Source organism: Maylandia zebra, linkage group LG9 (genome assembly GCF_041146795.1).
Source record: "Maylandia zebra isolate NMK-2024a linkage group LG9, Mzebra_GT3a, whole genome shotgun sequence".
Taxonomy (NCBI): Eukaryota; Metazoa; Chordata; class Actinopteri; order Cichliformes; family Cichlidae; genus Maylandia; species Maylandia zebra.
Window position 1 is genome coordinate 182335 of NC_135175.1, and position 18918 is coordinate 201252.

The 18918-nt window shown below is 42.8% G+C and overlaps 1 protein-coding gene across 3 annotated transcripts in view; it reads left to right on the top strand.

Moving 5' to 3' along the window:
* arhgef4 (Rho guanine nucleotide exchange factor (GEF) 4) overlaps nt 1-16257 on the top strand; it is a 110021-nt gene extending 93764 nt beyond the window's left edge. For all 3 annotated transcript variants that reach the window (XM_004572071.6, XM_004572072.5, XM_012924969.3), the window contains 5 exons: nt 4529-4658; nt 4765-4896; nt 13429-13672; nt 13925-14002; nt 14944-16257. In XM_004572071.6, the coding sequence (XP_004572128.1) occupies nt 4529-4658; nt 4765-4896; nt 13429-13672; nt 13925-14002; nt 14944-15101 (742 nt within the window). In that variant the 3' untranslated portion in view covers nt 15102-16257. The remainder of the gene's footprint in view (nt 1-4528; nt 4659-4764; nt 4897-13428; nt 13673-13924; nt 14003-14943) is intronic.
* Nucleotides 16258-18918: the final 2661 nt, after the last annotated feature.

Here is an 18918-nt window from a genome sequence, read left to right on the forward strand (position 1 = left end):
CAGGGAGGAACATATAGAGACAAGGGGTCACGGAAACTTCCATAAAAGGAAAACAAGAATAATATATTAGTATGAGATGGATTCTGTGCGGAGAATTGCATGTCTACCTGCAGGTGTTCCAGTTTCTTTCTAGTCCAATTTCATGCATGTTAGGTTAATGGTCATTCTAAATTGTCCATAGACAAGGCAGATACACAAAAGTGCCCAATAAACAGAATACAACCTGTTTTGTAAGCCTAAAAAAATGTCCATAAAACATAACACAAATCTAATGAGGAAAATGTGAAAGTTAAAAAAGTAAGCTAGCAACTACAGCACAGGAAACTGAGAAGAAGCATTCAGGAACAAGCTAGGGTGAGAGGAACTGAGGCACTGACAAAGAATAAGGGGAATACAGGAATGAGAAATACACAGTAGGGTGATGGGCAGTGAGGAAACACCTGGGAAACACAGCTCAACTAAATCAGAATAATCACAAATCATGGGGGAAGGAAAATTAAACACCAAACAGAAGAGATGACTAACAAAGTAAAACACGAAGTACGAACAACAGACGTCTAACAAACAAACTTGACAACAGGATACAAGGAAAGCAGGAATGGTCACTAAACCAAAACTAAAGAACTTAACTATAACACAAGGAGAATCTAAAACTAAGAATAAGAGCTACAAAGAAAAGAATACTGTGACAAGGACCACAACACTGACCGTGTTTATTTTCTCTTTATTTACGTGGCACACTACTGACAGTTTCTTGTCGTTCGGTTCAGCACCCACGCGTGCAGCTTTCAGCTGCGCTATGACACTCCTCCCCACTCTCAGCTCCGGCTTCACTATATCACGAAGGAAGAGAGAGAGCTCATTAACTAAACTCCACGCACCTGTCCCACCTCCCCGGCACTGCCCCTTGAGCTCACTGCACCACCCCTGCCCTGCAGCTGAGCCAGGGACCACACCTCCGCCAGAAATACAAAAGCCATACGTATCAGTAGAATCTCAAATACAGAACATCAAACTCGGGCCAACACCCCAGAGTCCATGACAGTGAATCTTCAAGATGGACTTGTCAGGCAGGAGGAAGAAAGATTGATGTAGTGAAGGAAGACATGCAGAGGATTAGTGTGACAGATGAGGATGTATGAACTGAGATGGAGGTGAACAAACTACTGAGAGGTGGGCAACTCCAGGCCTCGAGGGCCGGTGTCCTGCAGGTTTTAGACGTGTCCTTGATCCAACACAGCTGATTGAAATGGCTAAATCCTCAACATGTTTTGAAGTTCTCCAGAGGCCTGGTGATGAACTCATCATGTGATTCAGGTGTGTTGACCCAGGGTGAGATCTAAAACCTGCAGGACACCGGCCCTCGGGGCCTGGAGTTGCCCACCACTGCCCTAGAGGGAGGAGTGCCCAAAAGAAAGTCTAAAGCACTGCAGCATCAGTATGACTAGAAGAGCACAATATAAATGCAAGTGCATCACCTTAAATGTCCCAAAAATGTGCAAATACATTATTTCATTATAGCTGGTCACTGTATTTTATCAGCATTTATCTAAATCGATTGATTGATTTTTGCCTTTACTGTTCATTCTTTGCACAGTGCAATGAGTGACGAGTAAAGCAAGGGAAGAAAGAGTGTGTGGGAATGACATGCAGGTAATGGGCCGCAGCAGAACCAATCCAAGGCTCTGCAGTTTAGCGCCAGGCTGTTCTGATGACCTATAGCAACACCCTCCAGTAAACCCCCAAAACTCCATCCCCGTAGAGACTGTGTCTGCTCCCATACAAGCAAAATCCAAACCAAAATCGGCAAACAACCATCCATCCATCCATCCGTCCGTCCATCCATCCGTCCATCCATCTGTCCATCCATCCATCCATCCATCCATCCATCCATCCGTCCATCCGTCCATCCATCCATCACTGTTAAAGATGAATTAAAACTCTATTTATCCTTGTCCACTCTAACTGGACAAGTCAAAAAACAGTTTTAGTTGTTATCCATCATCTTCAGTGTGTTTATCTGATGTCTCTGACTTTTTTGTCAGGTTCAGTGCCCAGCCAAATAATTGTTGTAAGTCCATCCATTTATATGTTGAAATGACACTGCATTTAACTTAACTTAAACACATAACTCATAGGCTGGAGAGGATATTGTGCCTTTGGAAGACCTTAATTTGACCTGGAATATCTGTCTTTTGCTTTACATAGCAATACTATAGTTTAGGATCCCTGGGTCTGTTTCATCATATGTTTTGTTTGTTGGACTTTTGAATCAACATTGTATTGTGTTTTGAGAAAAGTATTCTGGATTTATCTGGATTTGTTCGTGCCTTTGATGTTCCCCCCGTGCTTCCTGGGTTATTGTCTATATTTCTAGTTCTCAGTCCTCGTTCATTCTCAGTTCCCTTCTGTGTCGAGGTTGTCTTAGTCTCTCCGTGTCCCTCACTCTCTCTGTGTTGTTTTTCCTGTTTTATTTTGTCAGCCCCTTGTTTCGTGCATGTTATGTTCAGTTTTGCTTCCCCTATCTCGTCTGTTTGCTTCAGCTGTGTTCCCATGTGTCTCCACTTCCCCTGACCACCCTCCTGTGTTTATCTGGTGTCAGTTCCCCTTTGTCCCTTATCAGAGTGTCCTGTTATGTTCTGGTTTCTGTCGTTCCAAGTTTAGTTTTTCAATAGTTCCCATTTACACTTGGACTTTTGCCTTTGTTTTGTACCTGTTCCATCGGTTTAATAAAGGGCTCGCTTCTGTTAAAACCTCCGCCTGCCTCTGTGTGCTCATCACACACAATCCAACACTCTGAAGGAAAAGTTTTCTGTAGAGCTGGGACATCTTACTATTTGTCAATGATAGGTTTCTTTTTAACACTTTTTCCAGGCTGACAAAGAGTCAGAGCTCTGCTGAATGGAGTCTTCCTTTAGACTTTAATAGTAAAGACTAGTAATGATTATTATTTTTCTAACAATTAGAGTAAATTTCACACCCTTCCCAAGGATGTACCAGTAAATACAACAGCTTTAATAGCTGCTTATATTGACTTTCTCTAACATGTAAACATGTCTCTTAGAACTCATTCCTACAAGACTGCTCTAAGTCTGATCAGTAAGTGATAGCCCAACTTTAAATATGATTAATTTACTTCTAAACTGAGATTTGTTTTTTTAATTTGGCCGCAGGAATCTTAAAAACATTTTGTCTAACCAGATACTGGACTTACCTTGGCCTCTAGCAGCGCTTTGAGGAACCTGTGTCATTTTTTAATCAGGCCATGTCCTTGACTGTACACATAACTACTTTTATGTATTTGTGCAATATCACTAGAACATTCTGTCTCAGAATGCTGAAAAGTCAGTTCATGCATTTATTGCTTCTAGTGTTAACTACTGAAAATCCAGTATTATCTCCCTGAAAAGCCTTCAGCTGAAACAGAAGGCTGGAGGGACTAAGAAGATAAACCATATTTCTCCCACATTCTCCCCATGGGCTCTCTGTAAATCCCCCAATTTAACAACCTTCTCCTTACATACAAAATGTTGAATAATCATCTTATCTTAAAGACCTCATAATACCATACTATCATAATTCAGAGTTGGGGGGAATGGGATATCAGTAGCTCACAGTCTGGGTTTAGGAGACAGACACTATTTGTACTTTTAGATTAGGTCTAAAACTTTCCTTTTTATAAAGCGTATAGGTAGGGCTGGATCACGTGACACTGAATCATCCCTTAGATATGCTGAAATAGGTTTAGGCTACTGGGGGGTTCCCGTGATTCACTGACCATTTCTTCTTCATTCACTCTCTGTGGCTTTATACACAGCGGATTCATTCATGAAAGATTCAGTCAGTCATTAGTAACTATGACTCTGTGTCTCTCTGCTCACTTCTCTAACCCCTCACTCCCAAGCTGGTCACGGCAGATGGCTGGCCCTCCCCTCAGCCTGGTTCCACCTGAGATTTTTCCCACTCAAAGGGAGCTTCTCCTTCCCACTGTTGAAAAATGCTTGCTCATGGGGGCTCATTTGATTGTTGGGATTTTCTTTCTAACATTGTAGGGTCTTTATCACCCTACAGTATAAAAGGCCTTGAGGTGACTTTTGTTGTGAATTGGCACTTTATAAATTAAATTCAATTGAACGGAAATAAAATGGTGCATTTGTTAAATATATTTTGTGAAGTGAGGCACAGAAGGTTTACAGTTACTTCACTCTAAGGTGACCTCTGATAAATTAGTTGGTTTTTCTGTCTGAAAAGACTAACAGACACGGCATTTTAGTTTGTGCAGTTTGGGGTTTTTTTCTACAGAAAGCCCCATTTTCTGACAGGTTGTCCGAAACCACACTATACTGTAACTGTAACACGACGCCCTGTTCAACAACTCAGTGATTGCTTTAATGGTTGTTTAATAATGGAGTTCTGCAGCATGGCGGATGCATCAGTTGTGCTTCACAGAAAATATAAAGAGTGTGTTATGGAATCACCACAAATACTTACTTTATAATCCAAATGCATGTCACTCTCTAAACTTTAGGGACTACAAAGATGTGGAGGCAGCTTTGAATGCCATGAAGAATGTTGCCAGGCTTATAAATGAGAGAAAACGGCGCCTTGAGAACATCGACAAGATCGCTCAGTGGCAGAGCTCCATTGAGGATTTTGAGGTTTGTAATGAAGCATCTTTTTTCTAACATTTCTCCAACACTTACTATTAACTGCAGCATGTCTGAGAAGCACCTAATAGCTGCATGTGTGCTTTAAACCTTACAGGGTGAAGATGTCCTCAGCAGAAGCTCTGAGCTCATCTTTTCAGGAGAGCTGACCAAGCTATCCCTGCCTCAGGCTAAGAGTCAACAGAGAATGTTTTTCCTTTTTGACCATCAGATGGTGTACTGTAAAAAGGTGCCCTTTTTTTCTACTATGGATGTCATTTTGTGAGGTACTGATAAAAGCATGTGGCAAGAATCACCCTAAGTGCCAGGAGAAAGGGGCATCAGTGTATATGTACAAAAGAAAAGGTTATCCATGGTTGTGTATCAGGTGTTATTTATATAGCGCCAAAACACAACAACAGTTCCCTCAAGGTGTCTGTGTAAGGTAATACTAATGTGTCAAGCTAATAGGCTTAATTTGTATTCTAAATACAAATACATTTCTATAATTTTCTAATAATAATTCACTTTATTCCACAAGAAGAAGACAGTTTGGTCAGTGGAAGAAGAAAAATGGTGGTATTTATGTACTGAGATGGATCATTAACTGAATTGTCAAGGTTTGTTTGGTGCAGGACTCAATCGCAGGACTCCAAAACTCTAAAACTAGTGAAAAGTGAAAAAATTTATTTAAAGGGGCATATATACATTAGAGATGGCACGATACCACTTTTTTATGTCCAATACCGATACCGATATCATAAATTTGGATATCTGCCGATACCGATATGAATCCGATATAGTGTTTTTTAATCAACAAAACAGTTTTTTAAATATCTTGCTGCATTTTGTATAGGTTCATACTGAAGTTTAAAACAACAACTACACTAAAGCTATTCTGTTATACCTGTATGCAAAAAAAAAATATTTCATAGTTCAGCAATACTGATCAATCTAATAAACTTAAACCTACACCATCCTCCCTATTCTGGTATTTTAAAGAGTACTTAGCGTAAATATTAAGCAACCTAACTAATAGGGTTCCAACTCCCAGCAACAACAAAAATAAATAAATAAAAAATAGGGAACCACCCCTCACGCGCCACCTCATGATGCTTAATCGACGTAATCAACCTTAATTTGATGCAGTGTGAAAAAAAATGCACAGAAATCAATTATTTTTCAAGAAATATTAAATAGATTCAACATCTTTCTTCAACAAAATTGCAGACTGCACAGATGGTACCTTCCCAAAGGAAAAAGTACTATAGCTTACTAGGGTATATTAGACTTAATAGTCTCTATATACAGTAATTGACTTCTATTCATTTTACATCAAATTAAAACTTTGGGTGTCAGATAATTATTTATTAAAAGCTCGACATTTTAAATGAGAATAAGAAAGAAAAGTATGTCTTTGTGCCCCCTTTTCCCTGTTAATGCCCTATCGGCCCCCCTGGCTAAACTTTGCTAGATCCGCCCCTGCACAGTTACCAGCGTCAGCTGTAGAAAAAGATCCTGGTGTAGAAAGTAATATTAAATACATTCTAACAACAGCTGATCAAGCTTAAACGTGCTGCTGTTGTTCAGCCGCTGGTTTCCTCTTTCTGGTGCAAAGTGGGCCAAAAACAAACAAGAGAGACGGACTCACGACAGAAAAGCCGATCAGCTGATCGTTAAGCAGTTTCATGATTGAAGTAGCAGCAGGAGAGGCAGTCGCTCCATATATCGTTTGTTAAGCTTAACGCAGGAATGCTTTACAAACATTCAGAGATGGACTTACACACTTGCTTTACTTCTCTCGGGATAACTTTGTCAGAGATGAAATGCCGGGTTGCTAGCGAAGCTCCACATGCTATCCAGACCACCGACAGGTCCCGCATGCCACAGCCGCTCTATCACGTGATGCATACTGCTCCGACGTGCTAACGTTCTGAGGTGAGTTACGGCGTGTTGCAAGTTTTGTGAGGTGCTTTCGTGATATTTAATGGATCGGATTACATTTTTTATTTGTCTCCGATATCCGATCCAGTAATTTAGGTCAGTATCGGACCGATACCGATACGTAATATCGGATCGGTCCATCTCTAATATACATATGCACAGTGAATAATGGGAAGAGGGCTCCAGTTCCTTGTTCAGCCTGTCTGTCTGACCATTGGTTTGGGGGTGATAACCTGATGAGAGACTGACCTGGGCACATATGGTGAAGCAGAATTCCTTCCATACCTTTGACGTGAACTGAGGTCCACGGTTGGAGACGACATCTGAAGGGATTGTATGCAGGTGGAACAAGTGATCCATCAGCAGCTGGTCCATCTTGAGTGCTGTGGGGAGCTGCAAAATGTGCTGCTTTGGAAAAGCAATCAATAATAGACAGAATTACCATGTTTCCTGGTGAAGGTGGAAGGCCTGTCAAAACATCCAGGGCGATGTGTGATCAAGAGGGCCTGGGGTTGGTAGCGGTTGGAGCAGGCCCGCCGGAGGAGAGGTCAGTGATTTATTTTGGGGATAGATGGTGCAGGCTTTTACATACTCTCGGGCATCTTGAGCTAAAGTCACCAGAACAGGCTCCCAGGAACGAGATGGTGCGTTGGATTCCAGGATGACACGAGAATCATGCCCATTGGAGCACCTGGGCCTGCACGGATGAAGGGACATAGAGCCGGTCCGGGGGTCCTGTCCCAGGATCAGGTTCGGTATGCTGCCATACCGCTGACTCAATTTCCCAGGGGAGTCCTCCTATTACACAGCCCCTAGGAAAGGCCAGTGTTTCCACTTGAGCCTCCTCAGAAGGTGAAAACTGGTGTGATAAAGCATCTAGCTTGACGTTTTGGGACCCAGGCCAGTAGGTAATTGAGAAACTGAACCTGACCCACCTGGCTTGGCGCGCGTTAAGCCGTTTTGCTGACTGAAGGTAGGCGAGGTTCTTGTGGTCTATCCACACAGTGAAAGGCTGTGCTGTTCCCTCAAGCCATTACCGCCACTCCTCCATCACCAACTTGATATCCAGTAGCTCTCTGTCGCCAACGTCGTAATTTTGTTCTGTGAACACATGGATGGAGTTTACCTTCAGTCTGTTGACTAAGTTCCACCTCCACGGAAGGGTCAGGTGCGATTCAGCTGGGTGAGAATGGGCACCAAAGTGAAAGGTTGCTTCACGTGAGCAAAAACCTCATGGGCTGCCTGCCCCCACTGAAACAGGACCTTTGGAGAGGTGAGGTGAGACAATTTTACTGAAGTCGTGAATGAAGCGACGATAGACATTTGCAAACCCCAGGAATCGTTGAAGCTGTTTGCAGTTTGGTGGTGTGGACCACTCCAAGACCGCTTGGACTTTTACTGGATCCGGTCTCAGATTTTCCTGTTTAATAATGGAAGAGAGGAAGCCCTTCTCAGCTTCAACAAACAGACGGTTCTCCAGCAGCCTCTGCAACACTAGTTTTACATGCCGTTCATGCTCCACCACTGACCTGGAGAAGATGAGGATATCATCTAGGTAGACAAAAACAAAGTGGTTGATGAAGTCTCTGAGAATGTCATTAACGATGGCCTGGAAGACTGCCAGAACGTTTGTTAACCCAAACAGCATGACAAGATACTCAAATTGCCCCAAATGAGTGTTGAAGGCCATCTTCCACTCGTTCCCCTCCCTTATGCGAAACAAATGGTACGCATTGCGGAGGTCCAGTTTACTGAAGATTGTCATTCCTTGGAGAAGCTCAAACGCAGAAGTCAACAAAGGCAACGGGCATTTTTTTTAAACAGTTATTGTGTTCAAACCCCGATAATTAATGCAAGGTCTTACAGACTTGTCTTTCTTTTCCACGAAGAAAAATCCTGCCCCTAAAGGAGAGGAAGATGGCTGAATTATCCAAGCAACAAGTGAGTTGGTAATGTATTCCTCCATGGCCTCCCTTTCTGGCTGGGACAGGCTTTAGAGTCGACTGGTTGGCAATGGTGCCCAGATAGCAAGTCAATAGCGCAATCATTGGGCCTGTGTGGAGGCACGATCCTTATTAAATACCTCAGCCAGTTCATGATAAACCGAAGGAACAGCAGCTAGGTTCGGAGGTGTTGGCGGAGGTGATGCTGGAAAGAGGAGAGACGGAGGTGGTAGATCTGGGCGACCGTAGCTCAGGGGGTTGGGAAACTCATCTGTAACCAGAAGGTCGCCGGTTCGATCCCCCTGCTCTCTCTCGGTGGCTGTGGCTCAGCTACTGATCGGAAGGTTGGTGGTTCGATCCTAGGCTTCCCCAGTCTGCATGTCAAGTGTCCTTGGGCAAGATACTAACCCCAAATTGCCCTCCAATGCGTTCATCGGAGTGTGACTGTGTGTGAATGTAGATTAGTTTGCACTTGCGTTTAGAAGTGCTTGCATGAGTGGGTGTGAATGAGGCATGTTGCATACGGCGCTTTGAGTACTCTGGGAGAGAAAAGCGCTATATAAGAATTAGTCCATTTACCATCTCTGTCCTGGTCATTTTGTCCTTGGGCAAGACACTTCACCTACCACCTACTGGTGTTGGTCAGAGGGGCCGATGGCGCAATATGGCAGCCTCGCTGTCCACCAGTGTGTGAATGCGAGTGTGAGTGAATAGTGGAATTGTAAAGCGCTTTGGGTGCCTAGAAAAGCGCTATATAAATGCAATCCATTATTATTATTATCATTATTGTTTTATTATTGGAAAGCACTTTGGTCAACTTTGTTGTTTTTAAAAGTGCTATATAAATAAAGTTGGATTGGATTGGATTGGATTATCTTAGGCATGTCATGTGGCATTCCTCCCTCCATCTAGAAATGCAGCCATTTCTCCAGTCAGTGAGTGGGGTTGTGTTGTAACAGCCAGGGATAGCCAAGAACCAGATGGGTTAGTGGAGCCTTAAAAACAAACAAACTGATTAACTCAGAATGATTTCCGGAATGATGTTATCAGTTCAGTAATGTGGGTGACGTCTGGTAAACGCTAACCATTCAGGGAGGAGGTTCGTAGAGCATGAGGCAGTGGCTCAACAGTTAAGCCTAGTTTCTTAGCAAGGGAAAAGTCAATAAAACTCTGTTCGGCGCCGAAGTCAATTAATGGAGTGAGTGGGTGGAGGCGTGAGCGGTTAGCTCACAAATTCATTAAACTGTAGGCTGGACGACCTCTAATTATCTCTTTCTAAATTCAGATTATGCCGAAGTTTTTATATTCTGCCTTAAAAATCATAGAAATGTGATGCCATGGTCCTCCAGTCCTCCTGTGTTGGCTCACTCGGCAGCAGAGACCTGCAAATGGATCTCAGAGAGTTACTGAAAGAGAGATTGCTGAGGAAAGAAAATACTGTGGTGGAGCCATGGGCCTCGCTAACTGGAAATCCCTTTGCTTTGCTTCTGACTTTGTCTTGTAAACTTTTCTCCTGAGCCCTGTGTATTGAGTCCAATCTACATCACGTGTCTAACCAGATACTTGTCCTGGTTACTGGAGGCCAAGATAATGCCGTCCAGATTATATCCTGTAATGCACATTATTAAGCAAATAGTAAGGACTGCTTTCTTACATTTGCACAGTACCTCTAAAATTAGGATCATCCTATCTCAGAGTGATATAAAAAAACATTTCATGCATTTATGACATCTAGGCCAGACTATTGTAATACTTTATTTTTCAGGTTGTAGTGATCAAAAATCCTACAGTGAGATCTCTGACATGGACTAAAGAGACCATATTTTTAGCTATTAAATCAAGAGCCAAAGTTAAATTACACCAAATTTTACCATATATCACCCCAAATGAGCACTTTGTTTCCTATTCTACTCTGGGAGCCACAAGTCGCCACAAGTCTGAAAGCAGAGCTTTTAGCTGTCAGGTCCCTCTCCTATATTAACCAGCACCCAGTTTGGATTCAGGAGGCAGCCCCTCTTTGTACTTTTCACTTTTCTTTTTTTTTATAAAGCTTTATAACATTTGTTTTGGGTCACTTGATCCAGCCTCTCTCTTAAATATGCAGCAATAGGCTCAGGCTACTGCTAAGGCTCTCCATGATGCTATGAACATTTCCTTTTCACTCCCTGTTTATACACCACTTTGCATTCAGTCATTACGTCTTGATGCATGCTCAATCATCCAGGTAAGTAAATCTCCAAAAGTTGATTCTGTTCATCTGGACGTAGCGTTTATTGGGAGAAACGTTTCGTCATCATCCAGGTGACTTCTTCAGTCTCAGCTGACTGCAGGTTTCAATCTTATAAACAGTACATTTACATAATGACTGAAACCAGCCCACTGAAGGAACAATGGGATGGGAGGTCAGTTCCTTCATCATGATTATGCAAATTCTCATGACTATTGATCAACAATCACTGATCAATGGCCATGAGTCCCATTCACAGAGAGTTGGGGAATGGCTGCAATCACAGCATTGTAAGATGGTGACAGATGTACCCTTAGGCCCCCTCCTCGATTCAGAGATGGTCTTTCCCTTTTCACGTAAATGGCCTCCTTGACTCCGCCCTCAAACCAGCGTTCCTCCCTGTCCAGGATGTTACATCCTCATCATTGAAAGAGTGTCCACTGGCCTGTAGGTAAATAGACTGCAGAGTCCTGGCCTGACGAGGTAGCTCTTCTGTGTTGTGCCGTCCTCTTTGGTTGTTTGGTTTCCCCGATGTATAAATCCTGCCAATCCTCCTGCACTTAACAGCGTACACTATGTTACTCTGTTTGTGTCGGGGGACCCGATCCTTGGGGTGGATCAGTTTTTGCCGCAACATGTTTTGGGGTTTAAAGGTCACAGATACGTGGTGTTTAGAAAAAATGCGTCTCAGCTGTTCCGATACTCCTGACACGTACGGGATCACTACAGGTTTTCGCTTAGTCATTGGTTGTCCTTCTCTCCTGGATCAGCTGGAGGTTTCTTTAGGAGCCTTTCCAGCTCTGACAAAAGTCCAGCTGGGGTAACCACATTTACTCAGGGCCTTCCTGATGTTCTTCTGCCTCCCTGGCTGCTGTGTCAGTGGGGATGGTGTTCGCTCTGTGTTGTAGCGTCCTGATGACACCCAGTTTGTGCTCCAGTCGATGATGAGTGTCAAACCTTAGATACTGATCCGTATGTGCAGGTTTACGGTACACGTCAGCTTTTAGATGTCCTCCATTACTGATGGAAATCTCACAGTCTAAGAAGGCTAACCTGCCACTGTTCATATCCTCCCTGGTGAATTTGATGTGTCGGTCCACCGAGTTAATGTGATCCGTGAATTGTGGTACATCCTGAGATTTGATTTTCACCCAGGTGTCATCCACATACCTGAACCAATGGCTTGGTGGTGTTCCAGGGTAGGATAGCAAAGCCCTCTTTTCCACTTCTTCTGTGTACAAATTGGCCACGATGGGTGAAACTGGGAGCCCATGGCACCCATGTTTCTGCCTGTAGTACTGACCCTTGTATGTGAAGTAGGTGGAATTCACACACAGTTCAAACACACTTGGTCGATGCTGAGAGTGTTGTTTTGTTGTTTTTATATTGTTGTTTCGAATTGCTGTTTCTGTGGCTGTGATCAGCTCCACTAGCGGGATTTGTCTCACCATGACAGCAAAATTCAACCCTTTAGCAAGGATGTTTTCTCTGTTTGGGTGAGCTGTCTGTCAGACAAATTTTTCACCCACTTGTCTACATCTTCAGTGTTGCATCGTTCCCTCTTCTGGCCATTGAGTACACTCTCCGTATTTCGCTGTGGTTTCCGATGTACAACAAGTAAGTCAAACTTCATTTGTTGCCTGGTCTGCTCTCATCTAAAAGCATTGTCAGTCTCTGTCGGATCCGCTCCTCTTGAGATTTTAGCACGTCGATGGTAAAATTTGTCTGCCTCACCCATTCATTAAGCAGCTGGTGTGGTGCCTTCTGGAGGATTTTTGTTGCCTGGAAGCCTTTAACTGAAAAGCTCATTTGCAGACTTTTAGGAGTAATCCTGTTTTGTCTGCATCTGAGGCTGAATCTCAGGTGGTTCCTGTAATCCGCCATCTTACGTGCTGTTTGCTCATACTGACGAGCAAGCTTTAGGCAGTCCATGCCAAAGTGGGAAAAAGGCTCTGATTAAATGTTGTTATCCCAGCTGGACATTTGTCAAAGCTGGGAAGACGCCTAAAGAAAGATCCAGCCGATCCAGGAGAGAACTGCTGACTATGGTACTCATGGCCATTGATCAGTGGGCTTTGATCACTGGTTGTTGATCAATGGTCATGAGAATTTGCATAATTATGATGAAGGAACTGCCCTCCCAGCCCATTGTTCCTTCAGTGGGCTGGTTTCAGTCATTATGCAAATGTACTGTTTATAAGATTGAAACCTGCAGTCAGCTGAGACTGAAGAAGTCACTTGGATTAGTGACGAAACGCTTCTCCCACTGAAAACGCTACGTCCAGATGAACAGAATCAACCTTTGAACATTCAGTCATTTGTTATTATTTACCTCAGGACTAAAGACATGCAGTGGAAGTGAACCAGTCTCCCTCCTCTTACTCCAAACAGGTCACAGCCGTTGGCGGCTCCTTCCTGAGCCTGATTCTGTCAGAGGTTTATTCCTGTTAAAAGGGAGTTTGTCCTTTCTGCTGTTGCCAAGTGGTTGCTCATGGGGGGTGATGTGATTGTTAGGGTTTTCTCTTGGGCTGTTGAGAACTGTTGAGGTGACACAGTGCTAAACAAAAAAAAACTAAACAAAACAAACCTGTATGCTTTCATTTACTTTTCTTTTTACTCTTGTTCAAAACAAATCCTTCTTTAAATCTGCTGTCCATTATTGTTGCAGGACCTCCTGCGCCGAGACATGCTTTACTACAAGGGCCGGATTGACATGGACCACATGGAAGTAATAGATCTGGAGGATGGTAAGGAGAAAGACTTCAACATCAGCGTAAAAAATGCTCTGAAACTGCGCTCGCTAACTGGTGATGAAGTCCACCTCCTATGTGCTAAGAAGCCTGAGCAGAAAGAGCGCTGGCTCCGGGCCTTTACTGATGAGAGGAGGCAGGTCCAGCAAGACCGCGAGACAGGTCAGACATGTGCTCAGTTTGTCTTCATATGAATGGATGCTAAAACATTTGGATGATAATAATGGTGGCAATCCAAGTTTGTTGCAGCACTGTCGTGGCACATGCATTAAACAGATACAGATGCTGTAAACTTTCACAGAATTCTGATTTTTAAATTCATTTTGTCAAGGACATTTTCTGTCAGCTGATTTGAATGCTGTCGGTCTGGTGTCCTTACGAATAAACCTGTTGTTTTTATTTTCTTTTTGTCAGGGTTCACTCTCACAGAGGTCCAGAAGAAACAGGCCATGTTGAATGCCTGCAAAAGCCATCCAGCTGGGAAACCCAAAGGTATGCACCAATCAATTTATCGTAGAGTAACTTGGGGTTCAATATCTTGCCCAAGGATACTGTGCAGACTGGAGATGGGAGCAGCCAGGGATTAAACCTTCCAATTAGTAAATGACCTGCTCTACCTACACGACTGCAGTGGACAGCAGTGGAACTGAGCAAAGGGGTAAAAAAGTGGCCCATAGATGATAACGAATCGAAACGCCTGGCAGTACACACTTTGTGATCTGCTGCCATGTGCGTATGTCAACAGATTATGTGTATATCTAATATTTTTCTTGTTTCACCTGTTTGGCTCTTTGTAGAAGTCTCCCTGTCATTCATAGCCGCTCACTTTAGTTTATACTGAACTTTTACCGAGTTAGATTTAAACAACAAATGCAATCTCAGACCCTCATAATGAAACCCTTCCTTGTTTCCTAATGCATATCCTATTTTCATCTCCGTAATATTAACCGCCTTCGTCCCTCACTCACTCCAAACAGTACTGCCATACTTGTCAATGCTCTTGTCACATCCCGTTTAGATTACTGTAATTCTCTTCTCTACGGTGTACCTCGTAAATCCACCTGCTCGCCTGACTACCATGGGACTCGAGCCTTTAGCTGTTCTGCTCCAAGACTTTGGATGCACTTCCACCAGATCACGAACTCTCTCACCACTTTTAAATCACGTCACAAAACCCATCTATTCAAAACTGCATACAATTGATTCGGGCTTAGTCCACTTTTACGTTGCTCAGCTTTTATACTTGCTTTTATACTTTCATGCTTTTTTTTCTCTTATGTCTATATTTTATTTTGCCATGTTTTATTATATTGTATTGTTGCTATTGTTCTTGTGCTATTGTAAGGTGACCTTGAGGGTCTTAAGGGCACCTATAAATAAAATGTATTATTATTGTATTATAAGTAATGATCTGTTGTTCGTCTTCTCCTCAGCGGTGTCCAGACCTTATTATGACTTCCTCCTGAGGCAGAAACACCCCTCTCTCCCCTCTGCTTTGCCCCAGCAGCAGGTCTTTATGCTGGCTGAGCCCAAGCGCAAGACCTCCACCTTCTGGCACAACATTGGCAGACTGACGCCCTTCAAGAAGTAAAAAAACTGTAAGGAAAAAAAAGCCTTGGAGAAAAGGAACAGAGAAGGAGAAAGAGTCTCTGTTCGTGCCTGAATAGACCGTTTTTAACCCTTCCTCTCTTTAATTCCTACACATAATATCCTCTAATTATTGATTTATTGTATAGATATGAATTGAATATGTTATCTTTTGAAAGCACTTTATATGTTGGTTAACAATCAGACATGGGAATGGTCCTCTAGAGACAATGAGTCAGATAGGTAGAGTAAACTCTTGGTTCACTTATAAATAGACCTTGAATCAAGCACTGATTGGAACTAAAACTACTACTGTACTGCTACTGTAATAGTACTGTACTACTATTGTACTAGTACTGTACTAGTACTGTACTGCTGCAGGTGAGCGTGGGACTCCTGACTGTGCTGTCTCTGTGAAGACGTTGCCTGTCAACAAAACCTTGTTTATTTTCACTCTTCTGTTGCTTCATGATTTGACAGATGCCAAGTGTTTGTAGTGCCAGATGATCTGTTTTTATATTTGTTCCTTGTCTGCTTATGAAGAGACAACATTTCTTGTTTCCATGTACAGAAATATGATTTCAGCTATGTTTTGTTTCGTGATTATGATCCACCGGGATTTGGTTTTGTACTTCTCTGGTGTAATGTGCAAACTCCTGACGAATATCAAACGCAGCCCAAAGACAAATTGGCTCAGCACATGTTCTCGGCTGTTCTGGCTCCACGGTCTGAACCTCGACGACTCCTGATACCTGCTGTGTCAACGAAAGTACGCAACTCGCTCGATTTTCTTTTTCTTTCTGTTCTTTGTTGAAGTGCCATTTGAAGTGTGTCATGGATGCTTTACAATGACATGCATGGATGTGCTTAAAAGAAATACTGTGAGGAATATTTTTTTATCTCTGAAGAGCCCTGCTATATTTAACCTGATTGCTGGTTAAAGCTGGTTTCATTGTGCAGCCATGCTGACAGCATCTCTCTGTCTCACAAACACACATTCTTTTATCTACCTGTATTCACTATTCCTGCTCTGTGTATCTGATTTCCAGTATAATCTCATGTCAGATCAGTGCAGCCCGGCGATATTGCTCTGTAAGTGCATTTAGTGAAATGTACTCCTTACTCCTTTCTGTTCAAAAATTAAACGTTCCTAAAATGACTCATGTCGCTTCAACTTGGGGTGATTTTTACTTTGTTTCATGCCACTCTTTTTGGAGTTTCACTTCTTTAACGAAAAACCATGTGTACGCTAACATGGAGTACAAGCTAACATTTTCACTTTATAGATTAAAAAACCTGCTGAAAGTATCAAGTCTGTATTACTTTGCTTTTCATACCGTTCAAAGGGAGATTGCTTTGAAAATTGATACAGTTCACACTTAATGTAGTTACACTGCACAACTTATAATTAAAGGTTGTGGGAAGCACAGACTATACAGTGGGGCAAAAAAGTATTTAGTCAGCCACCGATTGTGCAAGTTCCCCCACTTAAAATGATGACAGAGGTCAGTAATTTGCACCAGAGGTACACTTCAACTGTGAGAGACAGAATGTGAAAAAAAAATCCATGAATTCACATGGTAGGATTTGTAAAGAATTTATTCGTAAATTAGGGTGGAAAATAAGTATTTGGTCACCTCAAACAAGGAAAATCTCTGGCTCTCACAGACCTGTAACGTCTTCTGTAAGAAGCTTTTCTGTTCCCCACTCGTTACCTGTATGAATGGCACCTGTTTGAACCCATCATCTGTATAAAAGACACCTGTCCACAGCCTCAAACTGTCAGACTCCAAACTCCGCCATGGCCAAGATCAAAGAGCTTTCGAAGGACACCAGGAAAAGTATTGTAGACCTGCACCAGACTGGGAAGAGTGAATCTACAATAGGCAAGCAGCTTGGTGTGAAAAAATCAACTGTGGGAGCAATCATCAGAAAATGGAAGACATACAAGACCACTGATAATCTCCCTCGATCTGGGGCTCCACGCAAGATCTCATCCCGTGGGGTCAAAATGATCATGAGAACGGTGAGCAAAGATCCCAGAACCACACGGGGGGACCTGGTGAATGACCTGCAGAGAGCTGGGACCAAAGTAACAAAGGTCACCATCAGTAACACACTACAACGGCAGGGAATCAAATCCCGCAGTGCCAGACGTGTTCCGCTGCTGAAGCCAGTGCATGTCCAGGCCCGTCTGAAGTTTGCCAGAGAGCACATGGATGATACAGCAGAGGATTGGGAGAATGTCATGTGGTCAGATGAAACCAAAGTAGAACTTTTTGGTATAAACTCAACTCGTCGTGTTTGGAGGACGAAGAATACTGAGTTGCATCCCAAGAACACCATACCTACTGTGAAGCATGGGGGTGGAAACATCATGCTATGGGGCTGTTTTTCTGCCAAGGGGACAGGACGACTGATCCGTGTTAAGGACAGAATGAATGGGGCCATGTATCGTGAGATTTTGAGCCAAAACCTCCTTCCATCAGTGAGAACTTTGAAGATGAAACGAGGCTGGGTCTTCCAACATGACAATGATCCAAAACACACCGCCCGGGCAACAAAGGAGTGGCTCCGTAAGAAGTATTTGAAAGTCCTGGAGTGGCCTAGCCAGTCTCCAGACCTCAACCCCATAGAAAATCTGTGGCGGGAGTTGAAAGTCCGTGTTGCTCGGCGACAGCCCCAAAACATCACTGCTCTCGAGAAGATCTGCATGGAGGAATGGGCCAAAATACCAGCTACTGTGTGTGCAAACCTGGTAAAGACCTATAGTAAACGTTTGACCTCTGTTATTGCCAACAAAGGTTATGTTACAAAGTATTGAGTTGTATTTTTGTTATTGACCAAATACTTATTTTCCACCCTGATTTACGAATAAATTCTTTACAAATCCTACCATGTGGATTCATGGATTTTTTTTTTCACATTTTGTCTCTCACAGTTGAAGTGTACCTCTGGTGCAAATTACTGACCTCTGTCATCATTTTAGGTGGGGGAACTTGCACAATCGGTGGCTGACTAAATACTTTTTTGCCCCACTGTATAAATGAGAAAAAAGCTACACACACACAGTTTCACTGACTCCACACTATTTACATTCATAATGTGATGGTGCATCATGGGCAGCGATGGGAATAACGGCGTTACAAGTAATGGCGTTACTAACGGCGTTACTTTTTTCAGTAACAAGTAATCTAACTAATTACTATTCCTATCGTTATAACGCCGTTACAGTTACTAACAAGAAAATGCGGCCCGTTACTATTTTTCAACAAACAGATGGTTGAAGCTGTGTTCAGCTTACTGCATCTTATATCAGCTGCAGAAAGTAGCTGTAAGAAATCTGGGCGCTACAGCTTTAAGCAGCTGCGTGTTCCTGCGGATGGTAATCACGATCACTGTCTAGCACAACACCTGGAGCTCAGGGGGCAAAACAATCGCACATACTTTCTATCTCTCAGTGAGCCTGAGTTATGACCTTGGCTGCCTGTTTTTCTGCTTCCAACAAAGGTGGGGGAGAAGCTCTCGTGCAGTATACTCGGTTCTCTCTACAATCAGAAAAGCAAGGCCCTGATCCCGTGCACTCAGTATTCTCTTTATAACTCAGCAGTATGAAATGTCATAAAACCGTGTAACTCATTCACAGTAAATCAGCAGTATAATGTAATACAAATCAATCTAATAAATCTAATGATTTTCACATTCTTCTAAGTCAGAAGTATAATGCAAACTAAAACTACATAATGATTACACAATCTATAATAAGAAGTATAATGTGGCCTACAGCAGCATCATGATTAGGGATGGGTATCGTTTAGGTT